The 13550-nt window shown below is 43.5% G+C and overlaps 1 protein-coding gene across 1 annotated transcript in view; it reads left to right on the top strand.

Annotated features, from left to right (window-relative positions):
- Positions 1-11672, top strand: part of myo15aa (myosin XVAa) — a gene marked incomplete at its 3' end in the record, with an annotated part of 28641 nt that extends 16969 nt beyond the window's left edge. Inside the window, exons 35-64 of the mRNA XM_079233750.1 lie at positions 1960-2024; positions 2293-2430; positions 2560-2614; positions 2771-2918; positions 3013-3106; positions 3206-3326; positions 3498-3613; positions 3843-3902; positions 4174-4249; positions 4349-4464; positions 4639-4757; positions 4988-5129; positions 5820-5931; positions 6099-6173; positions 6486-6688; positions 6999-7123; positions 7226-7289; positions 7409-7481; positions 7651-7724; positions 7825-7907; positions 8009-8139; positions 8229-8323; positions 8820-8897; positions 9084-9180; positions 9284-9444; positions 9629-9762; positions 9988-10121; positions 10630-10763; positions 11140-11280; positions 11571-11672. Of these exons, the coding sequence (XP_079089876.1) occupies positions 1960-2024; positions 2293-2430; positions 2560-2614; positions 2771-2918; positions 3013-3106; positions 3206-3326; positions 3498-3613; positions 3843-3902; positions 4174-4249; positions 4349-4464; positions 4639-4757; positions 4988-5129; positions 5820-5931; positions 6099-6173; positions 6486-6688; positions 6999-7123; positions 7226-7289; positions 7409-7481; positions 7651-7724; positions 7825-7907; positions 8009-8139; positions 8229-8323; positions 8820-8897; positions 9084-9180; positions 9284-9444; positions 9629-9762; positions 9988-10121; positions 10630-10763; positions 11140-11280; positions 11571-11672 (3266 nt within the window). The remainder of the gene's footprint in view (positions 1-1959; positions 2025-2292; positions 2431-2559; positions 2615-2770; positions 2919-3012; positions 3107-3205; positions 3327-3497; positions 3614-3842; positions 3903-4173; positions 4250-4348; positions 4465-4638; positions 4758-4987; positions 5130-5819; positions 5932-6098; positions 6174-6485; positions 6689-6998; positions 7124-7225; positions 7290-7408; positions 7482-7650; positions 7725-7824; positions 7908-8008; positions 8140-8228; positions 8324-8819; positions 8898-9083; positions 9181-9283; positions 9445-9628; positions 9763-9987; positions 10122-10629; positions 10764-11139; positions 11281-11570) is intronic.
- Positions 11673-13550: the final 1878 nt, after the last annotated feature.

Below are 13550 nucleotides of genomic sequence, written 5' to 3'. Positions count from 1 at the left end.
CTGCTTTTATTATTTCCACATTGTTACAGCGTCGTGAGGGCTAAAGTGTCTCGGTGGCACTGAGCAGGACGGAGGTGTAAACGGCCAGGTGTACAGTTCACCGACCTTAAACTGTCGCTTAGAGGGTCTGATGAGCAGTCTGACCTCATAGATAATGCATGAGCAGCCATTCCCTGTAACCACAGATGACTCCGTTACTCTCTATAGGCATCTGTCACTCTCATCCTCTCTCTTTTGGGACACACAGTATTTGTCAATATCATTTGGTTTCTCTGCTCATTTAGTCACTTGCCGTTCTCTCTGAGTCGTCACACATTATGTAATCGCAAATGTTCACGATTTTAACATCACTACTTTTTGTTTTCTCCCCCCTTTTCTGTGGAGAATATGCAGCGCATATTTTCAAGCTCCTGAATGTCCAGAAGTCCAGTTGTATGTCTCCCAACAACAGACAGTGGGTTGAGCTGCAATTAAATATGTTGAAATAATTACTGAACTACGGTTGGATAGCAGAGATGATTGAGAGAGAAAGAAGGAGACTGACTTTTAGTTGAACTCAAACTTATTCATTTTGATGGATAGTTTTCTAATACTCTTAACACTGGCGTGAAACATGCAGTTTGGGATCTAAACTTTAAAATTCATGCTTAATATCGTTCAATTGACTTAATAGTTTAGAAAAAGGCAGTATTTCTTTTTTTATTACAGTCAATATAAACCCGAAGGATCAGTTGAATATTTTTAACTACAGATAATATGTAGCAAGGTAATGTTGACAAGGTAAACCACTAAATTGTCGATTAGCCAGTTATGTCTGCCCAGGGTGGAAATACCAAATCTAGTCACGGTTGGTAATCTAGATAAGATAAAATAAGATTATCCTTTATTAGTCCCGCAGTGGGGAAATTGCAGAGATTACAGCAGCCTTGCATACAAGAGAGACACATAGTAAAAACAATCAAGTAATATAAATAAAAATGACAATAAACAGTAGTAAAAACATTATAGAGAAGAATACAGTAGCAATTTTAAATTAAATATACATACGGAATAAAAAAGTATATAGAAAGTACTTAAATGTATGTAGATGCTAGATTTGAAGAAATATCCAACTGAAAAATCCCACCCAGTGTTGCCATAACATTTCCAATTAATGTAGCTGTCAGCGACCGCCACAGTTACACTGATTTATTTTGTCATAGCATTTAATTTATTGATTGCTGTCCGGATGTAATGAGAATTCCAACAAATAAGAAGTGTTTTTGAAGACGATTACCAACCCTATAGCTTGAAGTCCATGTGAAACCGAGGCGGCGTCCTGGAAGCAGCACTGTTCCTAACTCTTCACCCTGTTCCCTGACCTGTCGCTCCTCAAGCTGTGCCAGTGCTTCCAGTAGCAGGAGGAATGATGCCACCCATCCCTGCCATGCCAATCCCCTCCCACCACCATCACCACGAACAGCACCAGCAGCAGCAGCAGCAGCCGCCTCCTCAACCACGGCCACCACAACCACAGCCACCACACTTCCACCAATACAACCTTCCCCAACACCCCGACAACAACCGGACTGCTTCTCCCATCGCTCCTTCCTCACGTGTAGCGCCCAACCCGTCACCCACTCGTGCGCCCGCCGCTGATAGAGATAATGTAGCACCCCATGCCGGTGTGCCGGCGGTGCCCTCGCTCCCGGCCGCGCCTGCGGTTCCAGGCTTGCCTGTGATGATGGGTTTGCCAGGTACAACGATCGGGTGTTTGGCCAGAAGCATGTTGGCATTGGTGGAGTCAGGATTTGTGTGAGATAGAAGCCCTGAATAACGTTCCTCTGTGTGGTTTGTTTGAAGTGGAGGAGCCGACAGGGTCTTTTGCTGTGATCTGTGTGTGTTTCTACCGTTGTTCTAAATGAAAATCCTCTTCATGATGTCAATGATGTCTATGTTCACGTGTTTACTCTTCTCCAGGATCCGAGCAGACAATACTGACTCCACAGCAGCAGGCCATCATCAACCAGCAAGCGATCATTCTGGTTTGTCATATTGCACTTTTTCAGGATTCTGATATTACTGTGTGTGTATTTGAGTTGCATGAAAACTTATGGTGACAGCCTTTCAAAAGTTAAAACGTTGCTAGCACCTTAGTAGCCACACACCACTTGAATAATCCACGTAATAGCATCCATCATGTGACAGGATAATATGAGAAAAAGAAGAAGAATATACATTAACATGTATGTATACTGTTCTTGAAATACATATATGTGTGTGTGTTTGTGTGTGTGTTTGTGTGTGTTGCAGGCCCAGCAGATGACCATGCAGGCCATCGCGATCCAGCAGCAGATGTTGGCGTCCTTCCCCCCCGTTGCCCCGGCGCCCCAGTCGCCCCCATCACACCAACACACACACCTGCCACAACGTTCACACACAACCAGCTCTGTGAGTAAACACGCACATGTGCTGTGGCCACGCACACGCATGAACACCTGCTAGCATGTATGCGAATATGGAATAAAAACACACTCGGCTGTATCACTTCCTGTTTTGTTTTTTTTGTTTTTTTTGCAGATCAAAGAGAGAGAAGAGTCGCCGTACAAGTCTGCTGCTGTTCAGCGAAAAATGAGTATGTTTCACTCTCTCAAGGTCAAATTATTGAAACGCTCTCACTGATGGATGTCCACCAACAAAGTTCTATATTTCAGTCAAAAGTGGATCTGGCAGCTGCAGAATTAAACTGTGAAACATCTCCACTTGATCTAATAAAAAAGTGACGTTCCAGGTCCAACGCGCGGCCCCCCTCCCGAGGACGTGGTCCGATCCGGTGCGAGTTACACCGAGCGCATCGACCCCAGCCACGACATCAAAGACATCGTCAAACAGCACCAGCCTGCTGACGCTACGACTTCTACTGGACCCGCCACCCAGAGGTGACAAGGGTTTCATAGCATAAATATGAATGCTGATTATGGTGGTGTGGGTCCAATCATTTGTGTGTGTGTGTCTGTGTGTGTGTGTGTCTAGAAAAAGTGATGGAAAGGTGTTTGCGAAGAAGCCGGACCCACACGATGAAGCTATGGAGATCCTTAAAGATCAGATGTCAAACCCACCACAACCGGTACACCCCAACTCAGCACACACACACACACACACACGCACACATATATGCACTTCCACAAAAACAAAAATAATATCTGACTTTTTTTTTTGGTCTCAGACCCAAAAGAAGGCTCAACTCTCCCTACGTAAGGAAGAGGGAGGAGTTAAGGTTCCCAAGACGACGAAGTCTCGAACTGCGGGGCCAGCGAGCTCGAGCATAAGCCCCGCCCCTCCTCCAGGTGATCTTTTTACACACTAATGTGACATCAATAAACAGCAGAACGGCAGAAAGTTCCCCACTCATTTCACACCTGCATGTGAATGAGTATATGGACGCGGTCAAAAACCCTGTGTGTGTGTGTGTGTGTGTGTGTGTGTGTGTGTGTGTGTGTGTGTGTGTGTGTGTCTAGTCTCTAGAGAGTTGCCAGTAGAGGAGGAGATCATCCAGACTCAGCTCCACAGCAGGACTAGTGATGAATATTACACGTACTCCAACGTCCCGTGGAAACTCTACATGAGGAAGGAGGTGTGTTTCATGAGCACGTACACATAAGTAAACAAAAATAATCCATACTGACCTAAAGACTAACGTTGAAACAAATGTCATGCCGAAACACACATTGTAAACACATGCATTATCGTCATAGATCTACGTAGAACAGTCCAACGCTTTAATATCATTGTGTTGATTATTTAATAGTCAAATTATTATTTCAATTGTTGTTTCAACGTTCCATTTGTTTGTCTATTTACAGGTTTTCTATCCTAAAGAGACCTTCAACAGTCCACTGGTTCTGGACCTGATCTTCAGACAGGTTGGTTTATGTATTCATTACTTATTTACATTTACTTGTTTATCCATTTTTTAAGGTTTAGGTTTAGTTTTTCATCATAGCAAAGATCATAATGACTTATTAAAAATAAAAGGCTAAAAGTAGTCATTTTATAATAGATGTATAATCAGTCTGCTGTCCATAAGAAGGTTGTTCTATGAGAAGGCCTCATCCTGAGCTTCCTTTTTAAAATACAGTTGTTCTATGAGGCTTTTATTTTGAAGGGGAGTTACTTTATGTTTCGTTTTTGCAGGTTGTACATGACACCTTCGCTGAGGCCTGCATCCGCATCACCCAGGAGGAGAGACAGAAGATGAAAGCTTTATTTGGTGGGAGAAAACACATCGACAGTCTACTTTTCAACAGTTACAGAACTTTTCAACTCTCTAGATTTGATCACTGAAACTCCTTCTCTGTGTCTTTGACAGCTGAGAACAAAGTGTACCAGGCGTCGGGAACGCACGACGAGAACGCGAAGAAGAAAGTGGTCGCCATGGCCAGAGACCTGTGGGAGATTTACTTCTCCCGCCTCTTCCCAGCCTCTGTGAGTTTTTGTCTCTTTCTTGACATATGCGAGTCAAACAAAGGAGCAATCACCTTTTAAAATATGAAGGTTTAGCAAGTTTCTAACATTTTATTGTGTGTCTGTACTCCCTTTCATGTGTTTGCGTGTGTGTGTGCGTGTGTGTGTGTGTGTGTGTGTGTGTGTGTTTTCCAGGGCAGTGTGGGGACAGGAGTGCAGGTGCTGTCTGTGTCTCATACAGGCATCAAGCTGCTGAAGATGGTGAGGAGTAGCTCTGCTGCTCCGGACTACTTCAGAGTGTTGAGGCCTTACAGGTGAGTTTTTAGTTCTTGAACACCTATTAAACACAATTAGAGGTGAACTTGGTTGTCTTGAATGTGATTGTGCTCTCTTTAAAGTCCTAATTCAAATAAAACAACCCCCAAAAAGTCAGTCAAGTGATTCGTGCCCAAGTGATTTGACCCTGAGACGCCTTTTCTCCTTCTCTGTAACTTAATGTTGACTTCCTGGTTGTTGTTTTCTTTGCACATCACTTCCTGCTCAGCTACTCGGACATCCTGTTCGTGTCGATTCCCTCTAAGAACATGCTGGAGTTCAACCTGAGCAACGAGAAGCTGATCCTGTTCTCGGCCAAGGCCCCGCAGGTCAAGCACATGATCGACTACTTCCTCACAGAGCTGAAGAAGGTCAGAGGTCGTCCGTGTGTGTGTCTGTTGTTTGCAGGTTTGCGTGAGGACGCTTTTTGATAACACAGTTGTTTAGTGGTATCTCTGCTCATGCTGGAAAGTCCTAAAACTGAAAATGTTGCTCTTTATAACCATGTTTTTACTATTCTGTATGTCCACCTTTCAGCAGTTGCAAGTAAACTAATTGTTTTATTCATACAGAGCTTTTGTATAAAGGAGAATACTTTTATTTCCAGAGGAATGTGACAAGTGCAATAAGCAAGAGAGGTTAGACATACAACTATTGGGAAGGGATCCATATGGCAGATTAAACAGATAACAACAAATGAGGTTAAAAGTGATCTTAGAATGACAATATCTTGCAAACAATAATGGAACGATCCAGCAACACATAGTCCAGTCTTTCACTAGAGCAAAACTGTTGTGTGGTGTTTGCAAGCTTATTGAATTCAGATGATTTGACTGAGAGCTTTAGTGAAGAAGACAGATTAAGCAGCAGACATTCTACTTCTCTCTTGATTTATTACCTCAGTAAACATTGTGAACATGAGTTTACAGTCTCAATCTCTAGTTTCAAGTCAGTGTGTTTTCAGTTCATGAAATTGTAACATTTTGATTGCCTAAAAATGTCTAGTTCAACAAGAATTAAGTGTGATTTTGCAGCATGATCTTTGTCTTTGTCTCTGTCAGGACTCTGAGTACGTGGTGGCGGAGAGGAACTACGTGACGGAGGACAGGTCGCTGCTCAGCTTCCACAAAGGAGACATCGTCAGACTTCAGCACATGGACGGGCTGGAGGCCGGTGAGACGCACACTCAAAGACACGCACACACCGAGCGAGCACCGGCACGTTGATGTGTTTCTGTGAGCCGTGTACTGGATGTCCCTGCTTCTCTGTGCTTCATGCCGTGTCTGTCACGTATGTGTGTGTTTCTGTGTGTGTGTCTATGTGCATATGTGTGTGTTCAGGCAAACATTACGGCTGCATAGTGAGGAAGAAGGTCATGCTCCTGGAGGAGCTAAAGAGAGACACTCCTGAGTTTGGTGGGTTTTTTGCAGGACCGTTCCAGCCTGCTTGGGTCTGTTGTGTGGTTTAGTTCAGTATTTTAGTTGAGCCTTCACTTCTATGTCCTTGCATTTTTTTTATGTCATTGATTTAATTGAAGCTTGAGGATTTCCTACCTTTGTATGACTCAAAAGCTAAAAAATATAACGTGAATATTTGTCGTTTTTCTCAGATTAACAGATTATTTGAAGACACCACTTTGGGTTTTTCTGTGTTTTGCATGTGACACTTTTCTTGTTTGTTTGTTGTTTATTTCTTGTATGTGTGTGTCTCTGTGTGTGTGTCTGCAGGCTGGCGGTTCGGGGCTGTTTACGGAAAATCTGGAGTGTTTCCCAGCGAGTATGTGCGTCCCGTGGCGGCTCCAGACTTCCTGGTTCTCCCCGCTGAGCGCGTGGAGCCTCGAGACCGACAGGGACGAGTCGCCGCATCAGCTGCTATTGCCGTGGCGATGGGCTCAGCAGTGGCCGCCCATGAGCTCGACCTCTCCACAGAGGTGCACACCAGGAAGTTGTTCACTCACGTTACATCTGTATTTTTCTAAACGACTGTCCAACACATGAAACGTGATGCTTATTTTCAGCTTCCACAGTACGTCAGGGGGAAAAAAAGCTCAGAGCATGAATAATTTCAGCATGAATAATACCCCTATATTATGGTACAAGCTGCTGTTTATACAGTATATGTTGGAATGTTTTGGTTTGCAGAAATGGAAATATTTTTGCAGATAATTACATCTTTGGTGTTCCTTTAAGTGGCACTGCTGCTTAGCTTGTTATTGCTGCGTGTTTGTGTGTGTGTATCAGGTAGTAAATGAGATGTATGGGGACAGTCTGAGCGCCGAGCTGGACGATCTGCCTCTGCACGGCGGTCAGTACCACATGGCTGAGTTCGCCAAGAAGTACTTCAGAGAGGCGCAGAGGAACAAAAGGTCAAACACACACACGCTGCCAAAATATGGTGAAAATGTGTCAAAAATATTAGACATTTATACACACACAGATTCTAACTGCTGCCTGTGTTTCCCCCGCAGTGATCATAAAGCCAAAAAGGGGAAGGAAGGCAGGGACCCTGTTGACATGGTCAAATTCTCCAAGGTAAAGCAGCTGAGGTTGCTTCAAAGTTTGCTTCACGTCTCCTTAATTTTCAAAGATATTGTCCTTTTGTCCGGCTGCACAAACCCGTCCCGTTCCTTGTTGTGCGTTTCTCCCTCCAGTCTCCGATCCAGGAGTCTCTGATCGACTTCTCGGACAGTGGGATGAACAGAGTGGCTGCCGACATCTTCTTAGGTGAGAGGAGAGGAAGGAAAGGAGGGATGGATAGAGATAGTAGGTAGAACATTTGCTGTTGTAGAATAAAACAGTTCCCAAAGAATTAGATGGTTGAAAAGAAAAGGAGAAAGGAAAAAGAAACATTATTTTTTTCTGTTTTCTGACATAATTTGTTTCTACATTGAAGCCATAATGAAGTTCATGGGGGACTTCCCACTGAAAGGTCAGACTGAACAGGACCTGGCCACCACTATACTGAAGGTACACACTCTCTTACGTATTTGATTGGCTTTTAAAAAGTGAAATTGAAGGAAAACATCAACAACATTGTTGTCTGTAATGCTTTTGCTCATGAATCCAGTTAAGTGGCGACCACGGCCTGATAAAAGATGAAGCCTACTGCCAGCTGATGAAGCAAGTCACCACCAACACCAGCTCCAAAACGTAAGGCTCTTCAACATTTGACATCACATGACTGAGGGCTTCTAGCCTGGCCGTGGAGAGGCTTACCTTTTCCGTTGTGTGTGTGTGTGTGTTGTGTGTAGGGACAGTTGTCAGAGAGGATGGAGGATGCTGTACGTCCTGGCTGCTTTCCATCGCTGCTCTGACGTCATGAAGCCGTTTCTGTTGAAGTTCCTGCAGGACGCCTGCGACAGCCCCGGGATGCAGTACCAAGGTAGACAGCCATCACATCCGATGAAAATCCATCACCACCAGTCTGACTGTGTTCTTCGTTATCATCGATGTGCTGCTCTTAATTGACAGGTATTGCCAAGGCATGTGAGCAGAATCTGAGGAGGACTTTTCAATATGGCGGACGAATACAGTATCCCAACAGCATGGAGCTCAAAGCTATGCTGGTCAGTCTCTTAATTAAGCCATGCAAGTGTTCTTTAAAGGCTTATATATGTTAAACAATGAGCTAATAATGTAATGATTGCTGTGTGGTGGAATACCTTGTTAAATGTAGTGGATATGTTTCTCAAAAACAACCATCAAAGCCAATGTTAAGTTGTCAATATATGCATGAAATTCAATAGAATATTTAATGAAAATAAAGTAGATTTTATTTCAGCTTACTTTATCATTATCTTTATCATTTGAGCTTTATCTTTGTCATAAACAATGTATATTATGTCATAAATCAGGCACAAATGTGTTTATAACTTTAAGTTTTAGGATTTGTTAACTTGATAAACTACACAAACTTAACTACAGTGATATTGATACTTAGTTAAGGCATCTGTCCTGTTAAAGTGTGAGTTTGTTTAGCAGCTGCTCTCAGTAACAGCTGTACGCTCCACGCTGGCGTGAACTCGCATGACGTTTCCCTTCTGATTGGTTGTTTGTGTGCAGGCTGGGCGGAGCTCCAAGAGACAGCTGTTCCTGCTGCCGGGCGGGATCGAACGGCACTTGAAAATCAAGACGTGCTCTGTGAGTGACACACAAACACACACACACAGAGTGAAATGATGGATTCTAAAGAAAAGCATCCTGCTCGTGTGTTATAGCCTCATTAGACCTGAATGTACATTTTATACAGGACAGAAAACAGTTGCTGCGTCGTAGGTCAACATCACTGCAGCATTGCTGAACTGTGAATCAATTTCTTTATTTCAGGTTGCTTTGGATGTCATCGAGGAGCTTTGCTACGAGATGGGACTACACAGAGTGGAGGCTCTGGATGAATACGCCATCTTTCTGGTCACGCACAAAGGTTTAACGAGGATCTAGCACGTCATAGTTAAGACCTACAATGCAAACCCTCTTGTTGGAGAGCAATACACTGCAAACAATAACCCAAGTGTGTTTCTGTGAAGGTCAGAACGTGCGTCCCCTGAACAAGCGCGAATACATCCTGGACATTGCGACAGAGGCGGAGCCAGTGGACGCCAACTACAGTCTGTGGTTCAGGAGAGTCATATGGAGCCTGGCTCTCAAACTCGACAACGAACTTTACGTCACCATGCACTATAACCAGGTGGAGATCTAGGAAATGAAGCGGATGTCCTGTTCCTACTCGAGCTAATCCAGTCTGTTGTTGTTAGCTTGACCATCAGCTGATGTCAGAGACACACACGGAAGATGTGTCAAGATGTTTTAATTCATGTCACAAAATGAGCAGTGGCAGACAGTAAAGTGAACCCTCTGTGTCTCTTTTGAAGGTGTTGCCAGACTACCTGAAGGCCTTGCTGAGTGTGGTTCCTCAGGGTCAGGCCAGTGACCCGCATCTGCAGCAGATCGCCAGACTGGCGGCCCTGCAGCACCGTGCCAAGGACACCATCTACCTGCCCGCCATGTAAATACCGTATACATAGACATGCACATACTTAATATTTGTATCTAGCAGCATCAGTGCCGTGATCTTTCCATTCAGTTTCACACAGCTGAACCAAATGCTTACAATCACCCAAAAAACATGGCCGCACACATGACAATCACAGGTGTGCATCCTCGCAAATTTGCAATTGCGCACTTGCTTCCTCTGATGTGTCACCGGTTTGCTTTTTGTGTGTGATTTTAGCCGTGAGGTGCAGGAGTGCGTCCCCCCACAGTTCTACAGCAAACAGGGTTCACAGCTTTGGGTGAATATGACAACTCAACACATGCAGCAGGTCCAGCCCTTAAACCCAAACCAGGCTCGTGCACAGTTCCTCGGTAAGAACACAGCTCTGTGCGAGTGCGTATGTTTGAATGTTTGTTGAAAACATCTGCAAAGAGACACAAATGTGTTGTTATTAAAGATGCAGTGTGTAGGATTTGGGGGCATCTAGTGGTGAGGTCGCAGATTGCAACCAACTGAAACTTCCCCTGTGTGCTAAGCTGTAGTAGACACAAAAACATGTATGGTCCTATCTAGATCCATGTTGTCCACAGTCCAAACAACTCTCTATATATATATATTCAGGCGATTATACAGTAAAGAAAACTATGTATATATATACTATTATATTCCATTTCTGAAAATAGATGCCCCTAAATGCGACACACTGGCTCTTTAACAGTGCAGCAAGCGGATCTTAGAAAGATACATTGGACAGCAATGAAGATAATACTTATTCCAAGCTGCACTTAACTGTCAAGCAGCTGCTTCTCTTGAGAATAAGTGACTCTTGGCTTGAATGTGCTCCCGTAGTAAAAGAGACCCGTCCTGTGTTTGTCCCAGGTCTGGTCAGTGCCTTCCCCATGTTCGGCTCCTCCTTCTTCTACATCCAGAGCTGCAGCTCTTCCTCCATCCACGCCCCGTGCATCCTGGCTGTAAATCTGAACGGACTGCACTTTCTCAACAAGGATACTCATGTGTGTGTCACGCTCACTCACTCACTCACTCACTCGCTCACTCACGGTCACGCATGCAAATCATCCACTCGAGCGCAGATTCAGTCTGTGTAATGTTGCACGCTTCACATAAAAAAAATAGAGTGTTTGTCACAGTTTTCATTTGAAGCTTTACGCATTTAACATCGGCCAGATCAATTTCCGCTAAAAACTAACTTCTATAAAGAATATATAGCGTTTGGCGCCCCCTGTTGGTCATTGCGTCCTCTGTCTGCTTTTATCTATCAAATCATGTATTGTGCATAGCTCTCGGTCAGAGTATGGTTGTGTTTAATTGCCTGTTGTGTGTGTGTGTGTGTGTGTGTGTGTGTGTGTGTGTGTGTGTGTGTAAAAATAGGAGGCCATGGTGCGTTTCCCTCTGAAGGAGGTCCAGTCAACTCGTACACAGAGGCCGACTTCGGGCTCCAGTTATCCGTATGTGGAGATCATGATAGGAGACCTGCTCAACCAGCGCATCACACAGCTACAGCTGGAGCAGGTGTGTGTGTGTGTGTGTGTGTGTGTGTGTGTGTGTGTGTGTGTGTGTGTGTGTGTGTGTGTGAGAGAGAGAGAGAGAAACACAGACAGAGAGAGTTGATAAAAGAGAGCTGAAGTTACAATATGTATATGTAGTTTTTCTATGCATATCCTTCATAAATGCCATGTTGTTTCTGTGTGTGTGTGTGTGTGTGTGTGTGTGTGTGTGCGTGTGTGTGTGTGTGTGTGTGTGTGTGTGTGTGTGTGTGTGTGTGTGTGTGTGTGTGTGTGCGTGTGTTTGCACATTTTCAGGGCCTGGAGCTGTGCCGAGTCATCGCCATGCACATGGAGAACATGTTGTCAGTCAGAGAAAAGAGACTCACTTTGCCACCAAGTGAAATCACTCTGCTATAACACAAAAAAACAGACACACACACACACACACACACACACACACACACACACACACACACACACACACACACACACACACACACACACACACACACACACACACACCAAATTCACACTTTATGCCTCATAAATGAACTGCATCTACCTCTATTTAGAATATTTTGATATGTAAAGCTAATGCTTCTGTAATGTTTTGGCGATGATTTTAATTAAAAAAAGATTTAAACGACTGTACTCACAGCATCAACATAAAGTAAGAAAAGGCATATATATATAGAACGATAAATATATATATATATATATATATATATATATATATATATAGTTATCTTTCTGAACTTGACACGTACACCCGATATTTCAGTGCCGCCTTGCACCTCACACATACTTTTCACACACACATACACACACCACTGAGTTTAATTTGTGTCTATAAATGACCAAACCCATTTATGTTTGACATTTTTAGCCAAAACTGTTTGAGATCTTGTCTGCCATGGCTGCTTTATAACGTTGAGAGGCCTTTTTAACTACCTTGAACTTCCCCACTTTAGCAGAGTTATATTAGCATTGATCACTGAACGAGGGGAGAAACCCCCGGTGTGCTTTGCTCTCCACAAAAAAGTGAAATGTGTGAAATTTAAGTGTAACCTTATCCCTTAACACTAATAGATGCTTGTGGTTTGACATGGTACATACGTTTTCTTCATTAGGCTAGAGTTAGAGTAACCTACACCAATTATTTATGAACCCATGCGTTTTTTTTTTATGAAAACAAGACAGGAAATCGAAGGAAAATATTGAAAGGAGCATATTTTGGCGCACAGTTAAAGGCCACATCCCTGAACTCTTTGCACTAATTAAAATGATTATTTATACAATTTGTGTATGTTTTTGTAAATAACTGTTGTACATAACTAATGCATGTGAATATTGCTGTACATTAAAGTTTGTAGCATAAATTACTTTGGTGTGTGAATTTGGTTCATTTAATTAATTTATTAACTTCCTTTACATACACATGTACAACAAGTAGAATTGCAGAGGCATCGGAGATATATAAACAGAAACATATAAGATACAAAATAAGTACAAATTAAAGAGAATACTGCAGGTTTTCACCAGGCATTTATTCTTTAAAGATTTAGTTTCCTGAATTCTGCATTCTGATTATAAAAATGTAAAAAAATGTAAATGTTAGATCACTTAATTTTCTTTCATTGGACGATACCAACATGTTTTATTTTTGTATTGTGTTAATTTGGTTTTACTTACTTACTTATGTTTTCAAAGAAAGAAAAAAACAATAGCAGTTGATTAGCATCATGCCAAAAATATTGTATTTGGACTACGGTTGTAAATATATTAATATATTTTCAACAAAAAAAAGAAGTAACAACCGTTACAAACGGTTTTCTGCCTGGTTGTTTCATTTCTCATAACGGACTCGCCGTTTCACACTCTGTATAGACGGATGTGGATGAGACGCGCATCCGGTGCGTCCCGTGCTACAAACCGAGCGCCCCCGCCCCTCTCTCTCTCGCCACAGCGCGTTGGCCGTGTGGGCGTGTCTCAGTAATTGCTCGCAGATCTCTTCGCCCTCATTGGTCAATAACAACGGGGGTCCGTGTGAACCGGGAGGGGAGGAGGCGGCGGGGCGGGGGGGAGACTGTGGTCAAACCCACCGCGACCCAAACAGCTCCAGGAGGGAGAGGAGGGAGGAGAGCCGCAGCGTCGCAGCCCCGCTTTCAGCCTGAATGGGCTCGTCGGTTAGCTAAGCTTTAGCATCGTCCGACTGCACCGCGCCGAGAACTCCCGTGTTTTCCTCACCGTCCCGTCTCCCCCACTCTGTCTCCACCCCTCCTGCCCGGCTCCAAG

Source organism: Taurulus bubalis (genome assembly GCF_910589615.1).
Source record: "Taurulus bubalis genome assembly, chromosome: 17".
In the NCBI taxonomy this organism is placed as follows: Eukaryota; Metazoa; Chordata; class Actinopteri; order Perciformes; family Cottidae; genus Taurulus; species Taurulus bubalis.
This window is presented reverse-complemented; position numbering and strand designations above follow the sequence as displayed.